A 17,892-nucleotide genomic window follows, 5' to 3' on the forward strand; every position below is an offset into this window, starting at 1 on the left:
AGGCAAGTACAGTGACATCCTTCAGCATGTCACTAGAGCAGTCAGGAAAAGAAACAAAAATCATCCTTTGTGAAAAAGAAACAAAATATTCCAGAAGAAAGGTGGAGCAGAAAGAGAAGGGAAAAGAAAGAGAATGTTGCAGAACAGAATTTGGGTGGGGAGGACAGCAGAAAGAGAAATTTCCAGGAGAAATTTTATGCTTGCAAAAGCAGTTACTCCTGGATTGCTGCTGTCTCGAAAGTAAGACTCAAACACACTGAAGACATAAAAAGTAATCTAACTTTTCCTAGTCAAATGATGGAAAAGTAGAAGAAAAAAAAATGGAAATACACTTTAAATATGCTTCCTATCTCAACATTCTCAGTCCCATGAAAACCTCAACATTTTTCCACACAGTAACTGAGCTACTCCATCTGTTCAGAAGAATTGCAAAAATTTCCTTAGAACTGCCTTATTTGACAAGTTTGAGTTTCTTTCTGCAGCATCTTTTATCTTTCTAACTTTGGTACAGAGACTAATGCTGATGCTCAGCCTTATAATCAGGCTGCTAAAGTATGGAAAATGGAAATATCACTTTTGTGGTGGCCTCAGTCCACTATCAAGTTTCAAAGAGCCTTTGATTTTGATGGAGTCTGTGGATAGATGCCGTGTGTTCTAATTAATGGCAAATTAATTAATAATTATTGGTATGGAAATCAAGAGCTCCAGTTTCATAATTCAACATATTTTTCTCATGGAACACACTTACCTACAGCAAGCCTTCTGATCTCTTTCCATTTCAATTGCTAGTTAAAAGTGAATTTCAATTTCATTAACAAAACATCTTTTTCCCCAAGACAAACATCTCCCTGATTTGCCTTATCTGAAGCAATAAGCACAATCTTTTTAATAGCATACTAGAATATTCTCAAAAGCAGTGCAGTGTAAAAGGCCACTTTAGCAATTCACTTCGAGAGGAGAGAAGGAGCTCTCAGTTGTACTGACCCTAAGCAAAAAGCAATGAGAATAGAGCATTTCCACAGCTGCCCTGGAAAGGAATCAAGGTGGTGGATATCTCTATGATATTGCTAATGATGAGGAAGAGATTACACTGTAGATGGCTACCATCATCACCTTAATCAATTATATTCTGTGCTGAGATTTCATTAGCTACATTCTTTGAGACTTTATTCTTCACTAATAAGTGAAAATTCTGCTCATTACCTAGAATTGATTATTAATTACCCAACCTAGCGCTTCACTCTAATGAGCCACAGAACTTTGGCACTGGTGATAAACATTAGTTCTCTGTTTATATGGTGATAATATTCACACTGATATGGATTACAGCAAGGAAAATTGGAGTAGCTCTGTGATTTTAAGGGAGTATGTACATCCCAAGACTGATTCATAACATTTTAAGAACATAGAAGACCAAAGTTGATTTCATTAATGTTTTGAGATAATGAGTCCATCTAGCTTTGTGCTTAAACAGTCACTGCAATTCCTGCCTCAGCAATGTAAGTGTTTTCTGAGTAAGATTATTAGAAAAGTAATGAAAGTTACTCAGGGCACGGCAGTGAAAAAGCAGTAGCTATGCACTTCTTGAGAACTGGAAGCAAAGCACAACTACTGTCATTGATCTGAGCTTTTACAGAGGATTAACAAATCTCTCCCTTCGGTGAAAATGCTTCTCCCTTCTAATCAAGTCAAACTTTTATTTCTCTTTTCTACCTCTACCTTCTTTGGAAATACTCCAATTTTGTTTCACTGAGGCTGGAAAACACTCTTATCAGCATTTTACTGCAATTTATCCTTTTTTCCTTTTTTTTTTTTTTTTAAATCCATGCAATGTTTCAGTCTAATAAGCCACCTGCAATGTCTTAAGTCTACAAACATTGCTAAACCACATTGAAACTATGTGGGAAAAAACCCAACCCAAACCTAACAAAAAAAGCAGACACTATTATCTTTGCTAGTGGGAAATTATGGTGTTACCACTACAACTGAAACATGATAACAACTTGTAAAGATCATCTTTTGATACAGAAATTATGAAAGAGAGAAAATAAAACTGAAGGGGATTAATTTGCTCACTTATAATCAACTAACCCTAATTCTGAGGTACTCCACATTTTCCAAAAGGACCTCAAAGCAAATGCAAAGATAGGCTAACAAAACCTCCTTAATCAGTCTTTCAAAGGGACACGGGTTGTGATTCATAAATGGGACTTAACATGCATGATTAACATTTTGCTGCTTTGATTCTTGCAGAAACTTCAGAAACTACCTGATGTTTCTTGAACATTCACTAGAAGAGCAATGTGCAACAAACTCTTCCAGCTCCCACCTCAACATCCAATTCCCACTAATGCATCCTAATCACAGTGTGAAGGAATTATGTTCACATATAAATGTGTGCTTCATCTGCAGCCATAGATATTTATGTACTTTAAGAGCAGTGGAACAAGCTCCCAAATGAGAAAACAATACAAATTTTTCTCTTCTCTTACTGGTGTGAAAACAGCATTTTTAATGGGAAACTGAATTCAGCTGAATGTTCTGGTATGGAGGGGATCAAAATGAAGCACTGCTTTTCTGTCACAGTGTCCTAAATAAGCATTTGATCTTTCTTTCTTATGGATTTACATACCAGCTAGTTAATAAGAAAGTACTCAAATTTGTATGTGTGTCTGTGTCCATATAAAGGCAACACTGGCACATCTGCAAAACAAGGAAGTGCCAATTTTCCAGGAATTAAACACAGAGTAAAATGCCTTTATTCCCCATGCAGAAAAATCTTCTGCTTTCCAGAACATGTATCACTGTACAACAGGATCTGATTCTTTGACCAGTAATACATGTGTTTTCACCCCTCAACAACCTAGGATTCAGTTCTACAAGTATTTCCAACACAACATCACCTAACTGTGGTTTAGAAGTGGAATAGAATGGCTCCACCAGACATTACACACACTGCATGGGAGGAGAATACAAAAAGGCTGCCAGAGCCCTGAGGTTGGAACAGTGTTTGCAAAGTGACTCTAAATGCCAGGGCAGCTAGAACATTTCATTCCTCTTCATTTCTTCCCTTTTTCATCCTGAGAAATTTCCACTACACAGCCCAAGTAGTCTAATCATTACCTGGGGCTATATCTATGTACTGGGCCTAATTAGTTAAAAATATAGCACTGAAATCTTCCCAAGCCATAAGACATTAAGACACCATATTAATCTTAGTCAATAATATAATTCTGTTTGTTTTATCATCCTGGAATAAAGATAAAGTGATGGATGGTAATCCTGAAGTCTAATCCTCTTTAATCCTACAGACTCTAGTCTAAGGAAATGAGGAGGGACACTTCACTTTTGCTCAAAAGTCTGGTTCAAAGTGTACCTTGGCAAACAGCCCTTGGGAAAAAAGAGGTCCAGGAGGGGTGATCATACTTCAAGAAGGAAGTATTGAAGGTGCAGGAGCAGCTGTCCTGGTGTGCCGCAAGGTGAGCCAGCGGGGAAGGTGGCTGGCCTGGCTGAACAGGGAGACTTTACAGGAAATTATGAAAAAAAAGAGAGCTTACCAACTCTGGAAAAAAGGGCAGGCTACTCAAGAAGAGTTCAGGGACATAGTCAGATCATGTAGGAAGAAAATTAGAGAGAAAAAGGCACAATTTGAATTAAATCTGGTCACTTCTGTCAGGGACAGCAAAACGTGTTCCTATAAATACATCAATAAGAAAAGGAAGGGCAAGAAAAACCTTCATTCCTTGTTGGACATGGGAGGGAACAGAGTGACCCAAGATGAGGAAAAGGTTGAGGCACTTAACATCCTCTTTGCCTCAGTTTTTAATAGTAGGACAGGTTGTCCTCAGGACAACTGGACATTAGAGCTGATAGACAGAGATAGGAAGCCAAATAGCGCCCCTGAAGTCTAAGAGGAAATGGTTAGTGATCTGCTTAGCCACTTACATCCTCACAAGTCTACGGGACTGGATGGAATCCATCCCAGAGTGAAGAGGGAGCTGGTGGTGGGTTCACCATCCCTGGAGGTTTTCAAGATGAGACTGGATGTGCACTTAGTGCCATGGTCTAGTAAGAATGGTAGGGTTGGACTCTGATCTTGGAGGTCTCTTCCAACCCTGTTGATTCTATGATTCTCCTTGCTGTCCTGCCATGCCTCACCCCGACTTAGAATCAGCTCCAAGAGAGTGCTGATTAGCATCTCTGCTCTTTGGTCCTCATCAATTTTTACTACCAGAACTCACCCCTGACAGTGGACAATGGACATAAGTTTTAGCAGGTCTGAGTTTGAAATGGAGCTTGAAATAACTGACCTCTCACTGGTTTCTTTAGTAAGATAAAAGAATTCCACAAAGATACATGCAGGAATTTTTACTACATTGCAGAGTCATCTTGAGATCAAAGCTCTGTTGTTTGCTTGCTAGACCTTTAAATTAGTCATGGCTTTTGGAAAGTCTAAATCACCCTAGTGCTGAGGTGAACTAGCAGAATGAGGAAAGAAGGTTTAGCACCTTTACCTGCATGTGCTCTGACTCCTACCCCTCTCCCACTCTGGTGCACTTGTATAAGGGGGTGCGGAGATGAGCTCTGCCTACTTTAAACAGACGCAGTACTGCTGCAGTCCCAGTGGATGACAGCTATTCTGAGGACTTTGATGAGCTTGGTGTTTAAGTGTTGCAGGCTCAGGTGATGAAATACTCAATTCTGAATGCAAATCATGTACAGAAGTTAACTAGCAAGGGTACCAGCTGCAAAATTTGACCACTTGTGTATACAGTGACTTGGATCACTTTGACCCTGCTTTCTTACTCACCCTTCATTAATTAATTTAGTGGTGAGATTCAAAATAATATTAATTCAGCCTTTGCACTGTAGTATAGTAAACCTGACTTGCAGCTGATTTCTAATTATTTCAGCTTTCATATGACAGCAATGACAGACTACTGCAATTAGGGGAAAAAAAAAAGAAAAAAGACAGGAGGACTTACAGAGTTGTCTTTCACCAGAAGAGCACAGCACTGGATTCCTGCCAACAGCATTTTATGGGGATTCCAGGCAACAGAATCAGCCCTGAAAAAATTATAAATGGAGAAAGGGATGTGGAAATTGCACCTATAATCATGGTGTACCAAAGAACCAAAAATGGCCAAACACAATCCAAACAGACCAATCAGATTTCCCATCTCCCCATCCCCACCATAGGTTCAGACACCTCTCCAACTTAGACTAATTTCTGTTTTCTAAAATGCAGCACTTATGAAAGCCAAGAGGCCATGCCACTTCCTTCTCAATACTGGTAAGTGAGCCCATGAACTAAATTAAGTTACCTGTGGATGCCATGAAGAAGTCTGCAATGCTTCCTTGATATCAAAGCTGAACCACCCCAGGAAGCCTGTTGGAATATTTATAGAGCAAAGACAATATTATTCATATAAAGTTCTTTTGACACTACTTCAACTAATAATTTCTGAAGATGCCTTATCTCATTTAAAACTGAGTTTACTACAGTCAGTGGGCTAAATTTTGCCTTTAGTATCATTTACTGAAATAAAGACATCATTCTGGGGCTATGCCTAAAATAGAGGGTTTGTGCCGCTACGTGAGTTCCAAACTGGACTGGCACTTCTGTGTAAGCAAGGGCATGAATTAACTGTCCTTGTATAACCAGACTCATTCCTGATACTGAAAAGACTTGTTTCCTTTCCCCTAGCCTTAACCTAAGCAGTGAGAACAGAAAGTCCCATTTTGCATATCTTATTCCTGCTAGCTATTTCCTTTTTGAAATACACAAGGGAAACAGCAGAGAACTATAATCTCTGCCAACTGAAAAGTCCAGGCTCAGATTTTCCCCAGATATGAAAAGCAAAGTCAGTGAGTGGCCAATAGCAGCATTTCTGCTACCAGCAACCCAACTGACCTTAAAATGGTTTAAGACTCATTACATCTCCCTCAGGTCATCAAAAAACTAAGTGTGTGCTCCAAGAGTCATTTAGACCTCCTCTGCAGTGAGTGGCTCTCAGCTAAAACTCCTTATTAGTGTCATCTACTCTAGACACCCATCTTTGTGTGACACCTTTTGCCACTGTGTCTCTCCACAGATAATAGAAGGAACCCAGACACGAGTTCAATTTCTAGACAACCAGAGTCAGAAAAGGTGATTCCTATTCATGAATTCTGCAAGGATCAGATTTCACCCATCAGGTGTTGTGAATCTTCAGTTCAAACAAGTTATTTGTCTACAGTGGAAAGGTGGGGAGAGCATGCAAACAGTAGATATATCATAAAGCATATTTGAGAAATTACTGATGAAGAAATAAATAAATAAAAGGATTTTCAATGTACATGTAGGCAGAATGCACTTAGACATACTACCTGTGAAGTAAGCAAAGGTTTTCAGAGATGCACAGAAGGTATCAGTGCACAAAACATCTGGACTCAGTTTATTTATAAAAACAAATTCATACTTTTTGGGCTAATGAAGAAAAAAAAATCATTGATGTAATGATTCCTAACCTAAGCATGGAGAATATATGCTGGTTTGTCTTTTGTTCCTTTCCTTCTTTGAAAGAAACAGATGTGATACTGATGCCAAATTCATATATCAGCTTTTTGACTCATAGGCCATACATTAGCAATAAGATATACTATCTCTGGAAGACAGGAATGGCAAAGGCTTACAAGGGAAATGAAAGATTATGAATGTGTCTTAACACATCATTCTAATTAACGCAGTACATTAATGCAGCACATCATATTTCACATTGCCATGCTCACAGCATCCCTGCTGAGAAAAGGTCTGCTGCTCAATCTACAGGTGGGACCTAAGGTAGGAAATTACTTGCCTCAAACTTCATGGTAAACCTGCAGAACTATGATATGAAATTGTGTTTCTCCAGCTAGTCCAATTTAGAATGTTACGGGAAGGCAATCAAACTGAACTTCCTATTCACAGACATATTTTACTCTTTTCATTCTGTGATTCAACCAAGTCAAATAAGTAACTATGTTATTCTCTGATTTTCATCATTTATAAATAACCCATTGAAATATAATGCATTTTTATAAAATTTGCATCCAAAGGTGTCCGTGTTTGAAAAAGTTGTATTTTCACACTGTTTCTGAAAACCAGGACTAGAAAGGCACTCAAGAGGTTATCTCAACAGTATGCCACCCCCAAAGGCAGGATCAACCATACTCCTCTCATTTCTGTCAAACACTAGTCTCTTCTAGAGGTTATTAATCAATAAACACTCATGACTTGTGATTAGCATTGAAGTGAAAAATAAGATGCAGAGAGACACCAGCAATTGCTAACTCCACAGCACTATTGGCACCTGTTTCTGTCTTTGTTTTAAAAAATACTGCTGTAGATCTAGAAGAGAGGAATGATAGTTCTGGAGGTCCAGGCATCTTCACCACCTTTCAATCTCTCTTTGAGCCACAGTACTACAAGATGAATTTGTGATCCACGTTTCTTTACTCAGTTCAAAAATCCAGGGGTCGCAAAAAATAAAACGAACAAAACAAAACAAAACAAAGCCAAAAAAACCCCAAACCAACCAAACAAAAAAAACCCCCACAAAACCCACACAAACAAACAATGAGAAGGCACCTAAGACCTAGGAACACTGGCTTTGTCTGGTTTTAAAGACCTCTAATGATATAGGCTGCATAACTTAACTACTTAATTTGTGTTTAAAGGTAAGAACCCATTTTTAATTTATAGTGTGAGTCTTAAACAGTGCTACCTCTTGTCACCTCCAGTGGTCAGGGAAACAGATTACTCCTTTTCTTTTTGCAGCAGTTTTTAAAGCATCTCTAGACTATTACATATTATCTCTTTGACTTTTCTAGTTTAAATAACATCCATGCTTTCCATCTTTCCTCATTGGCCATAATTTCTAGATATGGATCTGTTTATCTGCATTACATTCCCATTTTCTAATCTTTCCCCCATGTAGGTCCTTAACCTTCTTGAAATGCATCTTTTTATTTGGACACAATCTAGATAAAGCAGATGGAGTACCAAGCAGAAAGAAAGAATCATTTAATGTATCTTCTTTATTCAATTCTGAAAGACATTTAATGCTATTTGAAAATATCGCTGATTTGTGAAGTACTGCAAAGCCCAGATTTTTTTTATAAAGATCTGCTGTCTAGCCAACAATCCCCACCCTGTGTTTGTACACTTGATTATTACAGCTTAGACTTCTATATTTATTGAACTGTAGCCTAGTTTTTCCACTTTTTGCTACAAACTGTCAAAATCTCTTTGATTTCTAATCCTGTCCTCCCACTGCCTTTTGCAGCACTTTTATGTAATTTTCAAATTTGTCAGCATATTCTTTTTCATCCTGGTTATTTAATGAAAATACCAGATAACTTTTAACCTAGGATGGCCTTTTGTGGAAATTTTTTCATTTTTCAGTGAATCACTGGTAACTGCTCTCTGGGTATAATTTTCCAGCCAGGTTTTCACTCACTACCAGAGCTGCAGCTTGGCATGTTTCTCTGGCTTTCTGATGAGATAAAGACACAACAAAATTAACTGCTCCTCCTCTGATTATGAAACTACAGAAGGAAGGTAGATTGATCAAATTAGACTGACACATTTTGTTTACAATAAATCCAGCTGAGAGCAATGCTGGGAAGGTCAAAACACAAATATCACCTGTGCCCCATACAATGCAATTGGCAACAAGGTACAGGAAAATTACTGTGTTTCATATGCAAAAATCACAGCTGAATGATGGGAATCACAGTGTTCACAGTGTGATTAAACTAATTACCTAAGCACAGGCTAATAGGTCAAACCTGATTTTCTGTACTGGTCTAATAATGCGGGGAAGGAGGCAGAGGGAAGAGTCAAACTAAGGACCATCAGGGAAGAAATACTCATACATAGTATTTAAAGCTACATGAAGAGAATACATGACACACAAGTGCTGGAGCTTGAGTGCATATTGATGACACAAAACAAGTTATTAAGAAAGGTATCATATATATGATGTAAGTTAGACTCCAATCAGCAACTAGAACACGTATGAATTCTGTAATGTGAACCAAATAAGCTTGTTATAGCCTCTGCACTTAGGCCATTGAACAGCTTGACTGCTAGGACAAATTGGACTTACTGGTATTATCTTCTTATAAGAATGTTTTCCTTAACTCCCTTTTCCTCTTTTGGTTGGTCACCATGTAAGAGCTTATCTACTATTTCTTACTTCATTGAAATCTATCATCCTGAAGCTCACTGATGTTATGTTGATGCCTTCCTTTTGCCCTTCCTAAGAATCAGAAGCTTTATCATTTCAAATTTAATGAAAAGAGTCTCCCTAAGGCAAGCATATCAGTTTTTGGGATCAGAAAATATTCTGAAATGAGACAAAACAGTGTAAACCTGGAAATAACACCACTGACATTCATATACAATATTCTTAGAAACACTTCTTGAAAGCATTTACAGTAGATAATCCTGATACTCCTCAATGATACATGAGAAGTCCTAAATTAGACAGAACTTCACCTGTGATTTAAGCTTTATTTTAATTGTACTATATAATTTTCCTTCAAAGTTACAGCAGGCCCAAAGAGCAGTACTCACTTGCTATAACTCAGATTGTATAATGTATAAATTACTTTACAAGAAGCCAGGCCTTTCAGAGGACTGTAAATTCTCAAAGCTTTCAAAAATATTATATTCTTGCCTATAAGGCTAGAAGGAGGAAAGCTTGCTTAAAAACAAAGAAAAAATCCAGCTCTTCTCTGTTTCTTGTACAGTCTTTCTGAATGGCAGAGATCTAGTCTCACTGTACCTTTCCACATGCTATTTCAGTAAATCTATTTCTAATGGTGCTGTGAGTGAAAAATGGTCACACTACAAATTACACTCTGCTCATTTTACCATAGTACACTTCTATATACATGTATGCCTGATGTTGGTTACGTGGAAAGTTTTCAGTCATTCCCCATATGTTCTCTTATAAGTACAGCTAGAAACCTTTAACAAAAATAAACATCCACTCAAACTTTCATAAAGTGTGAAAGAGAATAAATAGAAATAGAAGACAGAAGAAACAGAAGAGAAGAAAGATCAAATTTCTGAGAATCACTGAGAGGTTCATAACTTGAATCACATCTTAACAACTCATCTTCCAGACTGTAAACCCAATTTATTACTGGACATTTGTCCTTCTACTGGGAATCAATTATCATCTGACAACCATACTCATTGTTCAAATAGACAATTAACTTCAAGATATTCATGGACATTTTTACCTTAGTTTAACATGAGTCACTATTGGAAAAAGTCAATTCTTATCAAAACACTATCAACTGCCTATGGTTCAGAATATGGCCTGGGTTTATCCACCTAATTTTAGTTCAGCTACAGAGACTATTCATTGTTCGCCTAGTCATCAGAGAAGGCTCCAGCTACGTCTATCTGACTCACCTAAGGTTCAGCATAGATTCTGGATACATCCCTCTTTCCACCAGCTACATGCAGACATGTAAGAGACTAGAGCATAATGTGAGTCCTGCACTTCTGTTGGCAATCTGATGGGTTGTTCTCAGCAGCACACAGCTGTGAGGAGGCTTTGCAGACATTTTAAATACTAGGCCTAAATTCTGCATCTTTGCCTCTAAGTCAATAAGAAAACTCTTATGACACACACAGAGCGACTTTATTTATTAATGTCTGTGAGACATTTTTGAAACACGCACCGCTGCCTACATGGTTTTTCTTTACATATTCAATATTAAACAAACACTTCAAAAATTTAGAGCAGGTCTAAAAATCTCCATTAGCATTGCTCCAGATTCTCTTTTTGCTCCATCACTTTTAAACTAGACATTCTGGATTTGTGGCGTGGCAATTATAAAGAGAATACAGTTTTAGAAAATATGAAGAGACCTAATTTTAGAAAAACACTTTTACAGCTAACTCTTTCAGGTAATAAAAAGGCTCAATGATTATTCCAAAAAGATTCGTGAATAGGTTTTAATATCCAAACCTAAAACTACACAGAAATTTAAAAAGAAAAATTACTAAACAGATTAGGAAAATATAAGATCTACAAGAAACAGGAATCTGTAAATATCAAATAGAATAATTTACAACTGGTTGAGCCAGAAACATACCTTTATTTTAACCTGTATGAACCACACACAATTCTAATGCATCTATTCTCCAACAGAATGTGGAAAGAATCCAAAAGTTACATTTGTATATAATTACCCTTAAAGCATTTTTAGGAGGTAGCAAGAAGAAATTGGTTATAAAACAATTTTGAAATATAACCTGGCAATAAGAAAATAGGTTTGACCACTTCTCAGAATCATGTTATTTGCTGTTTTGCAGCACATGTAGCAGAGACAAATTAAAATGTATTTCTGGTCCCTATGCAAAAAAAAAAGGAAAAAGTTATTAGAGCCCAGCTTCCTCCTAAAAAAACCATCAACAGTCAAAAGCAAAGTAGCAATTATAAAAGAGCAGTGCTAAAGAAAAGTACACACTATACAAACTCACGTCAACATGAAGCCAGAGGCCATGCTTTTCACAGATATCAGCAATTTTATCCAGAGGATCAAATGCTCCCAGCACTGTTGTGCCTGCTGTAGCACAAACAAGAAATGGTGCTGACCCCTGCAATGGAATTCAAAACAAACAAAAAAAAATTATCACTGCTCATTTCCTTGAGTATACTTGCAGAGCTAAAGTATAAAAAAGGTCTAGGAATGTAGGACATAGATGTGACAGTCTACATTTTAGTTTCCCAGCAGAAGGTACTGCATCTAAAATTGCTGATTTTAAAAAAATAAAGGAAAAAAAGAGGCATTTTCCATTTCTAGCTAACACCATCCTAGGGCAGACTTCAACAGCTTCAGACTGTTTTGACAGATGCTAGTTTTGTCAAAATCAAAACATACCAGATATTTGACATCTCTCTTTATACACTAATTTTCATTTCTCAGTCTTCCAAATTTCACTACCATATTTGCTGTCATTCTGATGGATAAAATAAAGCTACTAGCTCAGTCAGCAGACTATCCATGCAAGGAAAGGGCTCATCCCTCTAGGGTTACCACCTGCACTGTCTCTACAATGCCACTGTTCTCTGCCTGGTGAAGAGGAAACTTCGGTTAGGGAACACAACTTGCCTTCGGCAGCATTGGCAACTACCATGACAGGGACAGTCACCATTGTCTGATCCCATGCCTGACCTACAGCACAGCACTATTCCCCTGCTTCTACTCCTGTCTAGAAAACAGGAAGGTCTGTAGGTAGTAAGTGAATGTTACGAGAGAGACCACTGAAAATCTCAGAGTTTCAAGGTCAGGCAGCTGGGATAAGGAAAACTTTTGTTAGGTTGCAGCCTCAGACAACCACTATAAGCCATCCATTTGGGGTTTGGTGGTTTTGCTCACTGTCTTCCCATTCAACTAAGAGCTGGAGTGCAATTACAATAGCAGACTAAGTCATATACCCTTGCAGACCCATGCAGCTGTGTCTGCTTAGGAGCAAAAACTGCAACAACGTAAAGAATTGGCGAAGTCTTTAACAGCGCCATTAATTTGAGGATATCAGCCCTAGCAACAACTGTATGGTTCAACTTGCTAGTAAATACATTCTGAAGGAACTCCTCTGCATATTTCTGCATCTGACTTACAGCATGACAACACAGTTACCACACAGGCATGAAGGTTATTAAATTGCACAATCTGAGATCACTGGAGTTCATTTGCAGTGAATTAAATCTTTCAGATGATATAAGTCTGTCTGCTGATATAACTCAATGTAGCTTTAGTGAAATCAGACAAAGGCAGAAAAATCACTTATATTGAGTCAGATGAAATCTCATCTCTCTTTAAAAAAATGTTGCTACTTTTAAACATCTACAGAGACAGGCTTGATTCACATTTACACTCTGAAAGTTTACACTTCTTTAGCGTGTAGAGGACTGTTAGAATGGCACGCAATTATGATTTATTTGTATTTCAAAATTTCTTTACAAATAGCTAAAGCAGTGAAAAGTAACACTGGGATAAATTTAAATTAATCCCACACATTCACAAAGAATTACCAGCTTACAATTAACTTCTTGGTCATTTTTTGTTTGTAAAAGTTACCAAAACAGTCAATGAAACTTAAAAACCAGCCTGAAGCTCAGGAACAAAACACCTGTAAGTGAGGCAAAGATGCATCTGATGCACCTTGTTTCTGTTAGTGTTCCCACCAGTTGTCTCCCACGCTACATCAAAGGTCATCCAGCAGACAACTGGTAGTATGATTGAATACAGGGACAAATCTAAGACCTCTACAAATTCCAATGATTTTTACCATTTTTCCCCATGAAGAAGGGAATTAGATTCTTATTATTCTTGACAATATAATTAAACAGATCTTCCTGAATAAATTCTTTAAAAAGACACCTAAGACTCTTGCTATTCATATTCAGTGATCACTTTGCTCTTCTATCACTAGCAAATGCATACTCTGTTGTCTAGAGTCATTGTAATATTTACTGTAATTCACTGAAGTGTCCTTCTGTAAAAGTTGTAAAGTAGTACTTTATCAAGGACAGACACACTTACTGAAGCTCTGATGAAATGAAAACCTTCCAATACACCTGTAACTTCCATTAAAATGCAAGTGAAATCGTGTTTTCCTGTAAGCAGAGCATTTTAATACAGAACATTTGTTTTTAAGTTGCAAAGCACCATACTGAGGTTGACCTTTTCTAAAAGATCATAAATGCCAGATGATTTCTTTCAGATAACCATTACATTTATTATTATATGAAGAAACAAGAATTCTGTTTTTAACAAAAGCAAAGAATTCATTCTCCTGTGAGCCTGCCCCCTTTCGCTCCACTGCATTTCAGTCCTTCCCCCCCCGCCCGGCTTGCTCAAATGAGTAAAGTACAGGTTGTCTTCCTCAAATAATGCAAAGTACAGAAAGAGGCAAACAAGACAGTTTGCTAGGCCATTAAGGCCACCATGTATCAATGGCTACACTATCTAGCATGAAACTCAAAGAAGAGATGGTTGTTTGGCAGAAGATGTATCTAAATCAGATCTCAGTGAAAGCTGTCCATACCAGTCCATGACAGGACTGCACTGCTTTGGCTCCTCTATCAGGCACAAAGTAGGTTTCCCAAGACAGGAATCCATGGAAGATATCATCCATGCCATGGACATTGCACTAGTTGCTTTGTATTCACAGATCATGGACTAAGGGCTGAGCTCTGAATTCTACCACTCTGATGCATAAATTGGAAGTGTGAATAAGGTGAGCTAACCAAACTAAAAGAAGATGCTCTTGGAATTCACATTCAGTCCTCCAAGCCCTCTAAAATAAATTATGTTGACTATAGTTAATTACTGTCTTACAGATTTTGGAAATGTATGCTAATGGTGTACAAATGCATCAGTACCTTTCCAAATGCTGGCCTTTGACTTTCTACTTGGCAAAGTCTCTAGGGGAAAAGAGGCACAGGACAAAAATCTCTGCACTCTTGCTACAATAAGAGAAAGGACCAAATTTAGCATTTGTAGCTTGTATGATAGTTTTAGAGACTAAGCCACATGTTACAGTTCTTGCTCACTGCAGAGGATAGAGCAATAGCTGCTGTAATTAACTGAAAAACCGTTTTAGGAAATAAATACTTCATCCATTTAAAAAAGGATCAAGGGCAAAAGAAATCCTGTAAGAAATGTGCTAAATACTTCAGGGCAGCATTGTACTCAGGACTTTCATTAGTAGTAAACATTCTGTGGAATTTTCCTCCTCTCTAAGAGTTAGAACTCATAAGCCTTGGCTTGTTGCACAAGTTTTTGGCAAACAGATCGTACCTGTAAGAAAGGCATTGTTATATTAACCACCCTATTTTTAAGGTTTTGCTCACTTAGTTTTCCTTCCTTTCACTCAAATACAAGCACACAGTCTGCATACACTCATCTCCTTCACACTCTCTCTCCCCCTCTCACCTCTTTCCTGGCCCGCTGGACTTGTTTCTCCAGTTCCTCAGGTACCATCTTACCTCTAAGGGACACAGATTTAAAACTTTTTCAGTTACATTCAAATAGTTGGTTATGTACAGCACTACTGCATTTTAAAATGGCTCAGAGGTCACAGTCATAGTTTTTGCTTTCTTACCTTTCATCTGTTTTGATGAAGTAAACATTCTCTGTACCAATACCCAGGAAGGAGGCAGCCTTCTTCATGGAGTAGTGACACTGTAAATCAAAGAGGTAGAAAAGAAAAAGTACACATGCAATTAAAACAAAAGAAATACATTCCTTAACATAGGGAACAGTGACACTAAGATTAATTCGATAGTACCTAACAGCCATGACAACAGCATATTCTAACACAGAAAGCAAACTGATAAGCTACATATCACAAAGTCCATCTCATATTTGACAATGACACACACTGAAAACTGGGGAAAATAAGACCAAAAAAAAGATGTGCACCATGTTTAAAATGTAAGCTTAATAAAATAAGAAGCTTTCATCCATACAATTTTTTGAAAGCTGGTTCTGCATTAGAATGAAAAGCAGAAGTTTTGAAGTGTCATCAGGGAGTAATTATTAATTGTTTTGAAATGTTTGACTGGAACTGAGTCAAAAGTATCAATGAGTGTAAGCGTTAGGAAATGCATGAGAAGAAACATTTAACAGCCTAGAAGCAACAAGTAATTCTGAAAGTCCAAAAGCACCACTCCTTGGAAACTTAATCAGGATGTATCTTATGATAGAGTTTACAATACATCTAAAGACTCTTACCACTTTATTCATAGAACTTTTCTATATGCTTTCTCTAATCCTCAGCTCTTGGCCACTGCCAGAGACAGGATATTATGCTAAACTGGCCCATGGCCTGACCCAGCAACTTTGGTTCACACAATCAAGGAGCTCGATGCCCAAGACCTAATGAAAACTTCAGATGTGGTACAACTGGGATTTGCAAGGCTTTCAAAGTCCCATCTCTGCAAAAGGATCTGAAAACCTTGGTGTTATGAAAATTATTCACATGAATCTCAATCTTAGCCATTACAAAAGCAAACAGGTTTTAGACAGGACTCAGCACATCTTCAAATATTAATGCGGATTTTGCAAAAGGTTCCAGTCTGGACCAGTCTGCATTTTTCAGAAAATGAAGTTACTGTTTCAGCAAAGAATTTTAGCTAGGTCTCACCTCTCATTGTAGAGACATCTTTGTGTGAGCAGAGATACATGCAGCCCACTTTTCACTTTGCACTGAATAAAGGGCACCAGTGTATGAAGCTCATAAAGTGAGTGTAAAAGAGGATCTTTAACAGTTTATTTAAGCAGAATGTGGTAAAATGGCTATTCATGGTATATATCTCACCACATTTCAAACATTCACATCTATAAGGACCTGATCTACTGTGGATACTGTTATTCCAGTGCAAGAACATTTTGTCTTATTCCAGAATAACAGTACACTGATCTCTGCTTAATTCATCTTCAAGATTAGCCTGGGAATTCAAAATCCAGTAACCTTCTTAACCTGAAGGTATTGAGATGTCAAAACTACTCTGAGTAACCTGCAGCATGCCAAATGCCTACCCACTCATAGCAGTGGAATCAGTTTTGAAAGTATGCAGTATCCCACAGGACTAGACAGTTTTTCTCGATCATCCAACCCTTGAATTATCAATGCCCTTCTCAAAAAAAAAAAAAAAATAAAATTAGCTCTTTTACATATTATTACTGAAGAGTTAAAATCATGCATACTCCAGCAACTGTGAAGATGTCTAGAATTGTTACTTTTCATACAGGAGGTGAAGCCAGGTGGTTAATTAATTCCATTTTCTTCCAGAGAGTTCACACAAATGCAGTTACTGCAGAACATAATTATGAAAAATGTACAACATTTTAATGTGTGGGTATGAATATATTAAGGGTATTAAAGCCTGTCACGCTTATTTTGATGAGATGGATGATCTCAAAGGGCTCTTTTTCTTTTTGACAGAAAGGTTTCCCCCACCATCACCCACTTTTTAAATAAAGGCATACAAAGACATTACCTGATACTATAAAGTAGTTTTAAGAAAGCTTAATTTTGTAACATGACACATCCACAAAGCCTTTAGGGCTCATTCATTTAGACTGTTACAAGAATAATAACATACATAGGTGGATAATTAGTCTTATATTACATCAAATTACATCAATAATGCTAATAATGATTGTAAGTGGCTGTGTGCTGTTCAGGAGAAGTTTGGAGATGTTTTCAACTGATTAGTGAATCACTTAAAATACAAGTTGTCTCCATTCAAATGAAAGGTATGAATCACCAAGAACGATCATACTGCTCCAAACTGAGAAAGTAGTAAACCTGAAAATTCACTGCACTAGTAAGCAGACAATCACTAAATCATGTATTTTATTATAAAAAAATGGTTTGAGAGACTGGAAGAAAGATAAAAGAGACATGAGCACCTGAGAGACCATATAAAAAAGCAGAGGAAAAGAGAAGAACAAAGGGAATACCAAAACAAAAGAGGCTGCAAGATACATTCTTTTTCCTCCAGAAGTACTTCCGCACCTCTTGGAAAATTTTGTCCTTCAGTCGGACAGAAAAGGAACAAGACTCAGACTACTACATAGACTTGGAATATGCTTTCTTTGATGAAAAAAGTAGTTTCTGTTAATACTTATTGAAAACATGTAAGAATTTCATTCTCCACACATGCACTACCATAACTAGAAGCCATTATACTAAATTGCACAGCATCATTTGAAGAAGAAATATACCAGAGAACATTTAGCAGCTCCAGTCACAACAGTGTCAACTAATTCAGTTGTTCATACTTCCCTTTACACAGATTCACACAGAATCGATCGGGTTGGAAAAGACCT

The 17,892-nt window shown here is 37.5% G+C and overlaps 1 protein-coding gene across 1 annotated transcript in view; it reads right to left on the minus strand.

Annotated features, from left to right (window-relative positions):
• The window catches only part of GADL1 (glutamate decarboxylase-like 1), a gene marked incomplete at its 5' end in the record, with an annotated part of 64,424 nt that extends 46,828 nt beyond the window's left edge, over nt 1–17,596 (minus strand). The window contains 6 exons of the mRNA XM_009076062.1: nt 4,986–5,067; nt 5,325–5,389; nt 11,528–11,644; nt 14,989–15,043; nt 15,158–15,241; nt 17,493–17,596. Coding sequence (XP_009074310.1) covers nt 4,986–5,067; nt 5,325–5,389; nt 11,528–11,644; nt 14,989–15,043; nt 15,158–15,241; nt 17,493–17,596 — 507 coding nt within the window. The remainder of the gene's footprint in view (nt 1–4,985; nt 5,068–5,324; nt 5,390–11,527; nt 11,645–14,988; nt 15,044–15,157; nt 15,242–17,492) is intronic.
• Nucleotides 17,597–17,892: the final 296 nt, after the last annotated feature.

Source organism: Acanthisitta chloris, unplaced genomic scaffold (genome assembly GCF_000695815.1).
Source record: "Acanthisitta chloris isolate BGI_N310 unplaced genomic scaffold, ASM69581v1 scaffold2566, whole genome shotgun sequence".
Lineage (NCBI taxonomy): Eukaryota > Metazoa > Chordata > Aves > Passeriformes > Acanthisittidae > Acanthisitta > Acanthisitta chloris.